The following is a 15,855-nucleotide window of genomic DNA, read 5'->3' as shown; positions in this document are numbered from 1 at the left end:
GATGATCCCGTGGTGATAACAATGATCCTCACCAACGCAAACCTTCATAGAAATAGACTAAGGTAGCTCGACAGATATTCTGTTCAAACTCGCTTTCGACAAACTTGGGTTGGAACAAAAGGATCTAAAGCATACCCAGATAACCTTTTCGGACTGGGGGATACGCCGATTCGACCTCTTGAGTACATTTCTTTATATAACACTTTTCAAAAAGGGTGCAAAATCAAAGACACTGAGTATTGATTACATTGTGGTTGATGTTGTCTCAGCATACAATGTCTTGATAGGTTGCGCAACCTTATAGATAGACTTCTTAGATCTTCCTCTACTTTTCACTCATTGTCCATCTTCCATCTCATCCACCCTCTTGATTGGAGTACTATATCGGTCTTCTTCTCACATGTCCAAATCACTTGAGACGCAATTCTATAATCTTATCCAATAGCGTATAACCATTCATCCATCTTAACATCTTTATCTATGTCACACTTAACTTATGTTCGTGTTCTCCTTTGACTACCCAACACTCTGTATCATAAAGCATAACTAGCCTAATAATAGTATGATAGAATTTATCTTTAAATTTTAAAGACACTTTTTTATTACGTATAAAACATATAAAACCATGATGACATCAGAAATTTGTGGGTATGCCATAGCTGCTTGTATGTGTTTTATTTATACATTATTAAAGAGGTAGGACTCTCAAAATGTTAGGCCAGTTATTTCCTATGGACTTCGTGTTGATAACAAATGTCATTTTTTATTATTTTTTATGAACATGGTTTAATTCACAAAACAATGCAAGAGCAAGAGCTTGGCTTTGTCATTTAAAAAAATAAAAAATAAAAACATACAATAATTTGAGAAAATTGCCCCACACCATGATGACATCAGACATTTGTGGATATGCGGTAGCTGCTGCTTTGAGTTTCCCAAAACGGTTCAAGGTATGGCATCAGATCACCAAACCAAAACATACAGCCAAGGACCCGGAACTTGCTAGATCACATTACAAATTTTGATAGAAGCATCCAACATTCTCAAATTTCTTGATCAGGAACTTGGCTTGCATTGATCAACACATCCGTACTTGTCAACTTAGGAACAAACATCAAGGGTTTAGCATTTTCCACTTCTCAACTGCTATGCTGCAGTGTCCAAGCAAACTCTTCTACTTTACTATCAGAAAAGGATTCAACATTCAACATCGGCCGTACATTGAAAGCATCTCTTTAAGTCTAGCTGCTTCTCTCTCCAAGCTATCAAAGCTCACAGAACTTTCAATCCTCCAACCCCAGTTTCCAAACTGCATTGGTCATAAGATCAACAATTTCATAAATTTTATTATATCTTTTTGAGGCTAAAATGGTTCTCTTTTTCGTAGAGTTTAGTTGCTGGAACAAACTGAAAACTCGGAATAAACTTTTACCTGAGTGGCAGGAATGTTCATCCTGGCAGAACTCCCCAGTCCAAGAACATCTTGCATAGGTATTATTGTTGTTTGAGCAACAGAAGCCAGTGCTGTCTTGATTAGTGCCCAAGAAATGTCATCTGGCTCACTTAGTGAGAGATAATTTATCACCTGAAACATGAAATAAAGGCGATGAACCCCATCCGACTTGATTAAAAACTCGCATCTCACTATTACACACAGGCTTTAGCACCCACATTTGATTTTTCTCCTTGCTTCAAAGCTTCCCACCAACCTTGGATCTGTAGCAGAAAGAACTTTCTTATCAATGTTTATTAATGTTAACTGCTAATATATTTGAAGACATACAATAATTTGGAACTAGATATATGTCAATATCATGTAGCTATCACAATGGGTAAAACACCATTATCATTATCATAAAGTTTAAAGAAAAATAGGTGCCCATATCACAAATCTTATATTATCAGTTGCTTCAACAAAGCTTTTACAGATTTCAAAGTGTATACCCAGGTCTCCTTCCCATGAAGAGAGACATGCTGTGTTAAGAAATGTAAGACAAGAAATTCTTACTGTGTCATTATCGTGAGTCCCTGTATATACAACTTGATTGCACTCATGATTATGAGGCAAATGTGGGTTGGCAGCATCACTTCCAAACCCTGAAGAATAAATAGATGATAAAATTATTCAGGAAATGAGACTTAGAATTACTACTTTAGAGCAGGACTGCAGGACAAGAAACGATGGTAAACAAAATAAGCAATTAATAATTACCAAACTGGAGGACTGCCATTCCAGGTGCTCCAATGGATTTTCTTAGTTGAACTACATCCTCTGTGATAACTCCCTGTCATAAAATAACAACTCCAGAAAAGTTACACGGGCTTGCCTTAGAAAGATTCATATACTTATTTCACTGATATATGATTGACAAGCAACATCCGTCTCACAACAAATTATAAAATAACATAGAAACATTTAAGAATTTGTTATGATATTATATACCAAGTCTTCTGCTGTGATATTAATTCTTCCAACTGCTCTGAAAATGGCATCAAAGAAGGATATCCCAGGTCCTACCTATCATTCAAATGATACATAGCATATTATAGTTTGACCAAACATATTAAAGATAGAAAAAAATAATAGGATCTGACCTTCCACTTTCCAACCATAGCTACCTTTGCTGCTGCACATTATAGAGCATACACATGTTAAAAAATCATCACACCAGGTAAAATGTTGAAATAAACTTAGAGTAGACTCACCAGAGGAAACAGCCCAAAATCCAGCAAGTCCTCTAAAGTGATCGATCCTAAATTCATCATATAAATTCTGTGCACGGCGTATGCGGCGTATCCACCACGAGTATCCTTCTTTCTCCATGGCATTCCAATCATACAAAGGACTTCTCATTAAAATATGAAAATTTTAAAAAATAAGAAATCAGAGACCCGAATGAGATAGGAGGCCTTACAATGTACTGTGACATGTTAGCAATATTACAATATAACGGTGGAGAAGATGGGGAAATTTTCTTAAAAAGGCTTATAAAAATAATCAATCAGGATATTGTCATAGGTGTTTAAAGAGTTATGGAAAGAGAAGAGGAACAAAAATAACATAATCATGGGGAATGGTTGTTAATTACCACATAACTTCAATAACAACAAAAAGTTCGTGAGAAAAAATTAAAAAAGATGGAAAAGGTTCAACTAGTAAATTTATGGCAAAATATTTATCCTGGGATTAAGATCAAACCTGCCCCACAGCTGACCAGTTTCACTGAATGCATCGGGTGGAACTCCACTAACTAAAAGAGGAAAACCTTTCCTGTTCTGCCAGATAAGTAGAGATTTTTTATGATCACAAGGTGAAAAATGGAGTGAAAAAATGTATATCAGACAACTTCAGAGTCAGATTTTTTAGAGAAAACTAACCAGTATAAACTGGTTCTTATTTGCCCAAACATCTGCACTATGGTAACCAACATATATGGGCATGTCTCCCATTATCCTAATTCCCCTACTCTCTGCATAGTTACGAACTTTCTGCCATTGCCTTTGGAACAAGAACTGTTGAGCAATAAACACATTTATCTGCATGCAAAAGCATAAGTGACTCAGCAAAACAACTTCTGGCTACAAGTACTGGAAAGCATTCATTATGATCTTACGAAGTGTCTTTTTTGTTGATAAATCTCTTCTAGAGCTGCAAGATGGCGGTTTCTTAGAGGTTCAGGCCAATTGTACCAGCTGATTGTATTTAAACTATCATCAATAGCAGCAAAATAAGCTGCATCTTCAAGCCAGCCTATACAACATGGAGAAGAGATCACATCATTACAAGAGAAAAACGTATGATAAAATTTAATCATTGTTCGCCTTGGAAACAATAACAACACCCATCACTGATCTACTTCGTAAAGAGTTGACAAAGTTTTGAAGTTTTCCATGTCTAAGACTTGAAAATGGATCATAGAATATGTGTGACAACTGTGCATATCTAAGACAAGTGTCCTTACATGAGCTTTGGAGAAAAGAAATCCATCACAAGTCTTTTTTTTTTGGTGACTTAAAAGAAAATAAACAAAAACTAAGAAAGAGAAAAAAACAAGAAACTGCTTAAGAAAGGCAGTCCCGCTGAATACTACTCTCAAACTCCTTCCAAGGCAATGGAAGCTCCACTTGGGGAGAAATAGTCCTCATTGCAGTCTTTGCCATGATGTCTGCTACTGTATTTGCATCTCTCAAGATCAACCGAAGATCAGCACGCCATTTCCAAGACATGATATCTCGGATTTTTAACACCAAAGGATCAGTAAACCCAGAGCAATCTTGTAAATTATTGACAATAGTAAAAGCCTCCACACAGTCTGTCTCACATATAATGTCTCTTTGTCCCGAGTCCCATGCTAAAAGAAAGCCTCTCCAAATAGCAAACAACTCTCCTTGCAAAATGCTACGACTCTCAATTGTTCCCAAACAGCCTCGTTGCCACCTTCCCTTCCAATCTCTGCTAACACAAGCAAAACCAACTCGAGCACCACTGCCAGGATAGCTAGCATCACAATTAATCTTAAAGGTACCCACTGAGGGGGGAATCCAAGAGCCACTAATGGTTGAGGGGATAGATAGTCGTTGCAACTCAAAAATATTTCGGAGCTCCTTTTCTAAGGACAAAGCCATACCAATCACCTTGTCTGTGGTCCAATGCTCGTGAGGATGAAAGATCTCGTTGTTTCTCGAACACCAAATCCACCAGAGACCAGAAAAGAATCTAAAGGGGCGCTGTTTGCTATTATGTAAGAACCAACTCATCAAATCCACTGGTTGATCGGAGATCCCTAAAGCTTGCCAAACAAGTTGGGCTTTTGGACAATCCCGAATACAATGTAAAACCGACTCCTGACTTGAGAAACATCGTGGACAGCTATCCGTGTGCGAAATGCCCCTTCTAAAACGAAATGCAGCAGTAGGAAGAGCCTCCCGAAGACATAGCCAGGCCAAAAATTTGTGCTTTTCCGGAACATGTTGACGCCAAAGCCAAAGCCAATTACCCCTATCCTCCCAACTAAACATCTTCTTACTGAACAAGTCTAGAATTTTAATACTTATATATTTTTTAGAAAAATCCTTGTTGAGAATTGAAGAATGTACTTAGCAGAGAGGAAACTGCATAATGTAGCAGGATCAAGAATCTCAACAAAAAAAAAATAATAAAATATAAAAAAGAAAAGCAAGATATCAAAGAGATACTAATCTTACAGCATGTTTATTCAAATCAGATTTTGTTTGCAGACAAACATCTTGAAGTCAAAGTAAATGTTTTACAAGCTAACATATAGGCATGTTGGGATGTAAAAATTAGAAGTGCAACTAACTGGGTTTCTTACTTGATATGTTAGGGTCCCTGTGAAAACTCTCAAGCTGTGTTTTGAGTTCCCCTTCACTTGAAATCAGCCTCTCTGCAGCCTATAAAAACCGGTTAAAATAAAAGGAAAAATAAACATTAAGTACTGCGTTCATTATACCAAAGTTAAAGACATGATGTAACAATTTTTAATTAGATGAAAGGGAAGAATGGCAGTGATGAATATCTTACTTTAGTTAACAAGGGATCCTTAAGGTCAGCAACAAGTGAAAAATTCACCCGCTCAGCATGACTGCGTTCATTTAAGAATATAACCATAAGAACAAGAAAAGCAAACAGGAAACACTAGAAAGGGGAGTGAAAAACATAGCAGTAAATCTCACATGGGTTCTGGAAGCTCATGCTTTTCCAATAATCCATCCTTAACAAGATCCTCCAGTGAGATGAGCAAGGTGTTTCCACAATTTGCATCCTAAAAAAAAAAAAGAAAAAAAGAAAAGCAGGTAAGCTTTCAGCACAAGAGCATTACTTAAAAAAAATAAATAAGTAAGAGTTGACCCTCAATCTCAGTCAACTCCTCTACACCTAAAAACAAAAACAAAAAGAGACAAAAACAAATAAATAAAATAAAAAAATAGAACCTGGCCGGAGTAAGGGGAACCTTCTTCGTTAGCCTTTCTGCCAGGAGGCACAAGTGGTAGCACCTGCAACAAGAATCAGATATTTTCAGATTGAAATCATTTTCAAACAAAGAGAAGAAATCAACACGTTTTGGCAACCTGCCAAAGGGAGCAACCAGATTGATGGAGCCAATCAATGAAACGAAATGCCTCTTGGCCGAGATCGCCGATGCCGTACGGTCCCCGAAACGAGGTCGGATGTAGAAGAATTCCGGCTCTTCTGCGATTATCGAGGTCAGGTTTGGGAAGCCAATCGCCGTAATTTGGCGGCAAATCTTGACCGACGCTGAGTTTAGATATTGAAGCAGTAAAGGGTTCTTGGAGGGAGAGGCAATTGGTTACGGAAAGAGTGGGTTTTGTGGTGGAGCGAGTGAGAGTGAGTGAGGTGCAGCGGTGGAGATGTGGTGGAGAACAGAATGGGAGATTGGTGAGAGCCATGTTGATGTTCATTTTGGAGTTTTAGTGGAAGACAGTAGAAATTAGAAAGAAAGAAGAATAGACGCTGCAGAGAGCACGGGAGTCGTGACTACATGAGCAAATCATTCATCCAATGTGTACATACACCGTCACAACTCAATTGTTTGATCCGAAGCATTTTTTTATTTTTTTTATTTTTTATTATGAGAAGTTTGTATAGCAAAGCAGGGACATTTAAGGGATATTTTCATACATTACGAGTTAAATTTTATTTTAGCCCTTGAAATTTTATTCAATATTCAATTTACCTTTTATAATTTTGTTAACCTCAATTAAAATCTCCAAATTTATAATAATAGTTTTTTATTATCTCTACAATAATCTCTATAATCGAAATGCTGATCTAACACATTTACTTAACACACATGACACATCTAGGACGATGTCGTATTAATTTCGCGCTCAAATTCCATGAAAGCGACGTCGTTTTAAATATGGATAGTGTTAAAATTCTCCTTACAAATCGCACCTACAGCAAGGACTCTTAACCATCCCACCATTATAACCACCACTATTTTTCTCTTTATGTACAAGTTTCACTATAACTCTCTTTATCATCAACAACAACAACAATAAAAACATTCGAATTTAAAAAAAAAAAGGGGCAGATGAGAGACAGACAGAGAGAAAAGCAAAAGCGGAGACAAAGTTGTTGTACCATAACGCACTGAGGATTTGAGCAATGTTAATGTTGTTGCTGTTGCGGCGGGACTTTGTGTTGAAGGAAAGGGGACCAAAACGACGGCATTTCGAGGCGACATCGTGAGTGGAGGTTTTCAAACATTGATGGAAGAGCAGAGAAATAAGGATTTGAATGCCACTCTTGTGAGACTCATGATCTCGACTAAGTTGGAAAAAAGAGAGGTGTGAGGCACTGCGAGCTTCGAAGGCCACTCCTGCCTCCCCTTTTGTTGTTGTTACTATCACGAGCCACCACGAATTGCATGTGTTTAGGGTATGGTGGGTTTGGAGTTGTTGGTGATATATAGTTTAGGAAAGAGGAGAGAGTCGGTAGTTTGGATAGGAATTAGGTGGGGTAGTGAGTGTGATTGCTATGGTGAAATAGATGGGAATAGTTGGTTCCATATGAACGTGACCTAGCAGAGCTCTGGGAAGACGATCCTGGATGATCAGTTTGAGAATCTTGGGACTTTATCTATGGATTAATTTTAATTGTAGGGGCCAGATTAAGTTATCTAATACATTCTCTAAGTCATATAATCATTACCAAGCACACTCAGCACTAAACAGGCCGCACAGTGTCAAGTAAAGTGGAGATGACCGCAGGGGTAACCGGGAGCCATTGTTGCAAATTTGGGGATTCTAATTGGGGCTAACGAAATTTTAAGGGTTAAATTGAGTATCGAGCCAAAATTTAGGGGCTAAATTGAAATTTAACTCTGATCTGTCACCTTATAACTCGGTCTTTATTGTGCATTATGAGTTATAACTCGGCGTTAACTATTATTTATTCTTTTCTTGTAACCGACACCTTCATTACCGACTTCATGACCATCATTTCCATCTTAATGACCAAACGGTCATAACATGAATATCATTCATCAACTTTATGCCTACAAAAGGCACCAATTTCTATATCTCAAGACAGGCAATACATGATAAGTTCTATATCATGTCTTACATTCTATATTCATAGAATTATTATAATACACAACACATGATATGTTCTATTTCATATCTTACATTCTATATTCATAGAATTATTATAAGGACACTCACGTGATAAGTTCTATTTCACGTCTAACATTCTATATTCATAGAATTATTATATGCCTCTTAAACACTTACTAACTTGAGCGTCGGAGTGTCTTTTGCAGATACACACCCCCTTGTTCTTTCATTGCCGACGTATACCTCATCTCGGCGGACGAGCTATACAGCGGCTGACCTCTACAAGAACAATTAGCGCCCACCGTGGGGCCGGTAAACTAATTTCCTGCTCTACCGAATAGATTCAAAGAATTTGAATTATATTCAAATACTTGAATCAATTTTCAAATAACATTTACATATTTTAGCAATTTATGTATTCTAATTTTTTTTATTTCTCAACCTCTATTCAAAACCTCTTTTACTTTTATAATATACATTATTTAATATATGTTGCGACTTTGTAAGTATTCATTTTCTCAATTTATCTTATTCACGTCATATGACCTTCACTATAAATTGTAAATATTCAATAACAAATTTTTTTGAACGAAAAATTCATCAATAAGTTGTTGTGGGCCAGAAAAATTTCCAAGACAATTAACCATTATATCCTCGGATCATACAATCGATTCCGTCAATGGATATCTATTTTTAAATTTTTCAGTTCACATACAATCAAATGCTAAAATTGTTCATGAGCAGAAAAGTATCCCCCACACTAACTATCTTGATTGAATAACTTTTACCACTCAATTATTTTTTGAATAAATGCCGACATAATAACCGACTAAGCTTGGGGCTCACCATATCATTATTCACTCATCTTTTAACAGAGTTATAACTTAATTTATTTTTTAAGCTTAGCTTGGATCATATGATCGGCAGACAAAACTTGGGGGCTGTGATCCGTCACCTTATAATTCAGTCTTTATTGTGCATTATGAGTTATATGTAACACCCTACCACACAGAGTCTTATGCTTAAGTCATAAAATAGAGGGGCGAGGTATTACGACCTCTAAAAATAAAATTTAGTATATATAGTAATGTGAAAATGTTTATAACTAGGAGCCTTTAAAGAAAAAGGGGTAAATCAAAATCGTTAAACAGAAAAGCGCAACACTCACAAGTGTGATAACGTAAGCAAAGCGGGGTAAAGGATAAGTTAACACGAGTATATGTACAAAAGAGTGCCAAAAATACAGATATCAAAACTCAAGAATCGGTTTGTGAAGATAATCGGTCCGAGCAGAGAAGTATACATACATATATAAAGTAGGAAAACCCAAAAGACAAGTTACAGAACCTGTTTCTTCAAAATAACCTCTAAGAGGAGTCAATACTATATATATATATATATATACAATAGAGATAATAAGTATCTAAGTCAGTACATAAAACCAAAATAAAGTCCCGAGAGCTAAGGATCTTCGCTAAAATAGAAGTCTCCAGCATGCCTCAGCAAGGAGTCTTACGTCCTGCATCTGAAAACCACAAAATCTGCATGGGTGAGAATCATAGGTTCTCAGTATGGTAACAGTGCCCAAATATCTAACATATAATGTCATAGGAAAGCCGAAGGCAATCCTAGAACTCCCAAATTCATAATTAAAGCGTATAAACATAACTAAACCATGAGAAACAAAAATAGGCAACTAACTAAGGATCTTCAGTCTAGCTAAAACTCCCCTTTCCAACTCCTCCGAACCTCCCAACCACCACCGATAATTTTATATGCAAACACAATTATATCAAGCAAGGAAATCACAAACAGGAAGCAGATACAACAGTTAAACAAGTAGCAAGTATTTATGCAGTCAATTAGGCATTCCAAACAAATCACACTAAACAAACATATAAATGCATATGATGCATGCCTGTCCAAGTGGCTGGTGAGTCTTATCTGTCAGTTATAAAGCCAACCCAACAAGTCCTAGTAGCTAACCATTGGACTATCCCTCTGTTGCGCATCCCCAACTCGAGTTATTCACAAACATAATCATAATCACATACAACACCCTCACTGGTGTTTATCCACGGGGGCGAGCTCATCCGGAACTTTCACAGTGTCCGGCCACACTAACAACATAGGGTCAGCAGAGTATTGAGTCTCAACCTGGAGCACGTGGTGGCTAGCCACTGCTTTTATCCAGGAAAACTCGTATCTCAGATAAGTGGAAGTGCAACAAATACAATATCAATCAACCAGCATATATGCATTCATACTCAGCCATAAATTGATATTTATCTCAGCCATTCGGCTTATAATCATAATTCATAACCAGCCATAACTCATTATCACATACAGCCATTCGGATCATATCATTCACAACACTTCTACCATCATCCTCAACAACTCATATAATCATCATTAGTCATAATTCTTCATAATTTACCCTTTTCTTCATTCACAAGTTACCCCTTCCCTAGCTTCTTCTTAATCACTAGGCATTCTATTATGATTTGAGACTAAAAGGATGAAAATGGGGCCTTAGAAACTTAAAATCCGATTTTAAAAACACAAAAATCATACTTGCTGGAAATAGGGTCACGCACACGCGTGAGCGCCAAAGAAATCCACTCTCACGCATACGCGTGAGCGTGTGTTTTAGCCCATTACGCGTACGCATTGCTCTCTCTCTCACGCACGCATGCGGACCAGGCAAAATCGACTGGTCGCGCATGAGAGTTTCACGTACATAAAACCCCCATGTCACGTGCACGCGTGGGCGACGCGTACGCGTGGGAATGCGATTTTGCCCATGCACGAGATGCATGCGTACGCATGTTATGCAGAAATACGAAAAGCTGCTAAGTCCCATTTTATCCAATTTATGCACCAAACTTTGATCGAGCATAACTTCCTCATTTTAAAACATTTTTCCTCCATTCTTTGAACGGCATAAACATCTCGGACCCAATTTCATTCTAAACAAATTTGACACAAATCGAGGATCTGGAGACCAACTTATGCTCCTTCAAAGTTGGGCCAAAAACCCTATTTTCACAAAATCTACAAACCTCCAATTTTCAAAACATACACTTCCAAATCCTTTTAAAACCAACCAAAACCTTACCATTTCAACCTCAACCACATTTTCAACTTCCATATTCATTCCACAATATATCAATTCTCTATTTTATCAACTTTAACTCAATAATCCAAGTTCAAAATTCACAATATACATCATCAAATACCAACCTTCAAAATCAATAATCACATAATCCACATAATCTGTTATAACCAATCAACATCTCAAATTCAATACCTATCCTAGGGTCTCTAGCCTAAGTTTTCACATTACATTACATTTTAGATATAGAAAACTGAAACCACACATTGGCTGATTCCTCGCTCAACCCGGAACACTTCTAATTTCACCTTTTTCCTCAACTTTCAAGTTCCAACACCCTTCAAACAAATTTCTCAGTACCAAAGTCCCATTCTAAGCTTTTCAAGACCTCAATTAAGCTTCAACATATACATACACACTACCTAAACCATAATTATCACATCCAAACATAACAACTCAATACCTAAATGCCTTAATTAAAAAATTTCACTAGGGTTGAGATCTCTTACCGTACCCAAGGATCAAAGAGGCAAGAAGAAGCTTTTTCTTCAAGCTAATTGGATCTTATAACATCAAAAACTCAAAAATCTCAACACTTTACCCACTAAATTTTGAAATCAAGGGCTGGAAATACAGAGAGAAATTTGTGGCTTACCTCTTAAATGAAGTTATGGGCTTTGTAGGGCTCAACGCTGCGGTCGCTTGACCGCAAACGGTGTGACAATCAGAGCTCAGAGTAAAAAGTTATGTCACTTTGAATCATAAGTGAGGGTTTGAACTTTGCGAAAACTCTTCCCACTTTCCTTGCTGTGTTTTAGCATGGAATGAGTGCCAAGAGGGGGAGAAGAGTGCTGTTTTATTTAATTGGGCTGAGTTGGGTTGGGCCTTGGGCCCAATATGGGACCAGTTTGCCCGATTCGGTCCGTTCGGCCCAATCTTGGGCTGAATTCTTTAAAATTGGTGTCAAAATTTTCGTTTTAATTTTCTCTATCATATTAAACCATAAAATTTAAATTTTCAATTTTCTAGAATAAATTTTTTAATTTATGGGTTAATTAGTTATTAATTAACCGAGTTTTACATTCTACCCACCTAAATAGGAATTTTGCCCACAAAATTCGAATTTAGTTACCTGAGAATAGGTGCGGGTAGTCTGTTCGCATCTCTAACTCAAGCTCCTAAGTGTGCTCCTCAATGTCAGCCCGACTCCATGCCACTTTGACTAATGAAACCTCTTTTTTGTGCAACCGTTTAATACTCGTGTCATTAATTTTGATCGGAGTCACCGGCAGAGTCAAATCTTCCTTTAATTGGACCGATTCAGGTTCTAACACATGGCTAGCATCAGGAGTATACTTCCAAAGCTATGACACGTGAAATACGTCGTGCAGGTTTGAAAGGTGAGGCGGTAGAGCCATCCGATACGCCACCGGTCCAACCCTCTCGAGAATCTAAAACGGACCGATATATCGAGGATTCAGCTTCTTCGTCTTAATCGCTCTACCTACTCCTGTTGTTGGAGTAACCTTAAGGAAAGCATGGTCTCCTTCCTCAAAATCTAAGGCTGTGTTTGTTTCTGAGAACAGGATAGGACAAGACATTGAGAACAGGACAGGACAAGACACTGATGGACAGAGACACAAAATTGTATTCTTGTATTCTGTTTGGTGATAAACTAGAACAAATTATGAAAATCCAATTTATTCTCATTTTTTTTCATTCAAAAAATTTAAGATGAAAAATATAATAATAAAAAATATAATTATGAAAAATTAACAAAAATAATGAAAGAAAAAATAAAAAATAAGTTGTGTCCCTTGTTAGTGTCTCCGTGTCCTTCCTGTCAGGATGGACACAAAATACACTAATTCACTGTCTCTGGACACATTGTCTCTGTCCATGTCTCCTCTGCCAAACACAATTTTGTGTCTCTGTGTCCCTGTCTCAGTGTCCTGTCTCTGTAAATAAACGCAGCCTAAGGGCTTCCGCCTCTGATCGGCGTAACTCTTCTGACGGCTCTGAATAGTGAGCATCCTGTCTCTAATTTTCTTGACTTGTTCAGTAGTTTCAGCTATCATCCAGCCCCAATAAACTTTTCTCCCTAGCTTCATACCAGCATAGCAGAGATTAACACTTCCTCCCATACAGAGCCTCATATGGAGCCATTCTAATGCTCGCATGGTAGTTGTTATTGTATGCAAACTCCACTAGTGGCATATACCGATCCCAGTTCGCTGGCTGGTCCAAAACATAAGCGCTCAACATATCTTCTAGGGTTTGGATCGTCCTCTCAGATTGACCATCTGTTTGAGGATAGTAAGTTATACTCAAGCTCAAACGGGTTCCAAAAGCTCTCTGAAATGCACCCCAGAACCTTGAAGTAAAACGGGGATCTCTAACAGAAATTATAGTAGTAGGCACACCATGAAGTCTCACAATCTCCTTTATGTACAAGCGTGCTAACTCCTCAAGAGTATAATTCATCCGAATGGGTAGAAAGTGAGCCGACTTCATCAGTTAGTCCATAATCACCCAGACAGCATCAAAACCGGCTCTAGTTCTCGGCAATCCCGATACAAAATCTATCGCAATGCTCTCCCACTTCCATTGTGGAATCTCCAAGTGTTGCAACGTTCCGGAAGGTCTCTGGCATTCAATCTTCACTTTTTGACAGGTTAAGTACTTTGAAATATGTTCTGCCACATCATTTTTTATACCAGGCCACCAAAACATCGCTTTCAAATCATGGTACATCTTAGTGCTTCCAGGGTGAATGGAAAATTTGCTTTTATGCGCTTCCTTTAAGATGTTCTGCTGTAAGGTTCCCACGTCCGACACAATGATCCTATCCTTGAATCTCCATAACTCATCTTTATCCCATGACACTCTCCACCGTTTTCCTTGCTCAATGGTTGGCAACACCTTTGGTAATACATCATCGTTTTGATGAGCCTTCAGAAGTTTGGATTTAAAATCACTTGCGATTTGTAATCGACTCAAACACAGAGTTCCAAACACTTCTTGAACACCGATCTTCAAGCTCTCGAATGCTTTGAGCAACTCTTCTTCTCGAAGCATCATCCAAGTAGCATACAACGACTTCTGACTTAACGCATCTGCCACAACATTTGCTTTCCCCGGATGGTAATTCAACTCAAAGTCGTAGTCCTTCAGTAACTCCATCCACCTCCTCTGTCGCATATTAAGCTCTTTCTGATCAAAGAGGTATTTTAAGCTCTTGTGATTAGAGAAAACTCAAAACTTAACCCCATAGAGGTAGTGTCTCCACACCTTCAAGGTAAACACAACCACAACAAGTTCTAGGTCGTGCATCAGGTAATTGACTTCGTGAGGCCTCAATTGTCATGAGGCATACGCCACCACATTCCGGTGCTGCATCAGCATGCACCCCAGACCCTTTAGTGAGGCATCACAATACATCTCAAATGGTTCATTTGGCTTAGGTAACACCAACACAGGCGTGGTGGTAGGTCAACTTTTGCTTCAACGCATGAAAGCTCTCCTCACACTCAAAAGTCCAAACAAATTGCGCGTCCTTGTGGGTTAACCTTGTCAATGGCAAAGCTATTTGCGAAAAACCTTTGATGAATCTTCGATAGTAGCCAGCTAAGCCCAGAAAACTCCTTATCTCAGTTACTGAGGCCGGTCGCCCCCACTCTATCACTGCTTCCACCTTAGAAGGATCTACTGCTATTCCCTGTTTGCTCACTACATGGCCAAGAAACTTCACTTCATCCTTCCAGAATTCACATTTGGACAGTTTTGCATAGAGTTTTCTTTCCTTTAGTATCTGCAACATGATCCTCAAGTGTTCCGCATGTTCTTCTTCAGTCTTAGAATAAATTAGTATATCGTCAATAAAGATGACAACGAACTTATCCAAAAACGGGCAGAAAATTCTGTTCATATAATTCATAAACACTGCAGGAGCATTCGTCAACCCAAAAGACATTACAGTGTGCTCGTAATGACCATAACGAGTTCTGAAAGTGGTCTTAGGGATGTCCTCATCTCTCACCCTTATCTGGTGATAACCGGATCGCAAACTAAATCTTAGAGAAAACCCCAGCTCCTTGTAACTGATCCATGAGATCATCAATCCTCAGTAGCGGGTACTTATTCTTTATTGTGACCTTATTCAGTTGCTTGTAATCCATACAGAGCCATATACTCCAGTCTTTCTTCTTCACCAGTAATACCGGCACTCCCCACAGAGAAACACTAGGGAGGATAAAGCGTTTACTCGTTAAGTCTTCCAACTGAGCCTTGAGTTCGGCCATTTCTAAAGGTGGCATTCTGTAAGGGGAAATCAAAATTGGCCCCGTTCCAGGTACCAACTCAATTGCAAATTCAATCTCTCGGCTAGGAGGGAATTTCTCAATGTCATCTGGAAACACCTCAGGAAATTCGCAAACAACTGGAATTTGCTCTAAATTTTATTCTTCACCTGACATACTCACAGCTAACAGCATTACGCCTTGATATTCCTGCCTAGAACAATTTACTACCACATAGTTTAAGTAATAGCCATTCACCACAACTGGCCCTTCTGATCCTTCTGGCATGAAATGTAACGATTTCTCAAAACAGTCCAGCAAGACATGATTCTTAGACAACCA

The 15,855-nt window shown here is 38.2% G+C and overlaps 1 protein-coding gene across 2 annotated transcripts; it reads right to left on the bottom strand.

Annotated features, from left to right (window-relative positions):
* Positions 1–743: 743 nt before the first annotated feature.
* LOC112783383 (4-alpha-glucanotransferase, chloroplastic/amyloplastic) lies at positions 744–6,774 on the bottom strand. 2 transcript variants are annotated; one of them, XM_025826318.3, is made up of 16 exons: positions 6,091–6,774; positions 5,953–6,015; positions 5,695–5,783; positions 5,543–5,603; positions 5,334–5,412; positions 3,615–3,751; positions 3,379–3,537; positions 3,200–3,276; positions 2,707–2,846; positions 2,596–2,627; positions 2,444–2,518; positions 2,213–2,285; positions 2,009–2,097; positions 1,672–1,716; positions 1,433–1,585; positions 744–1,309 (listed from the first exon to the last, which is right to left on the bottom strand). In XM_025826318.3, exons 1-16 carry the CDS (start codon positions 6,439–6,441, stop codon positions 1,205–1,207), a joined length of 1,728 nt encoding a protein of 575 aa, XP_025682103.1. In that variant the 5' UTR covers positions 6,442–6,774; the 3' UTR covers positions 744–1,204. The 2 variants fall into 2 exon arrangements, with proteins under 2 accessions (XP_025682103.1, XP_025682104.1); XM_025826319.3 differs by having other exon boundaries at positions 2,596–2,624.
* Positions 6,775–15,855: the final 9,081 nt, after the last annotated feature.

This window comes from Arachis hypogaea, chromosome 20, assembly GCF_003086295.3.
Source record: "Arachis hypogaea cultivar Tifrunner chromosome 20, arahy.Tifrunner.gnm2.J5K5, whole genome shotgun sequence".
NCBI lineage: Eukaryota > Viridiplantae > Streptophyta > Magnoliopsida > Fabales > Fabaceae > Arachis > Arachis hypogaea.
The sequence above is the reverse complement of the archived record's forward strand: the minus strand, read 5'-3'. Positions and strand labels throughout refer to the sequence as shown.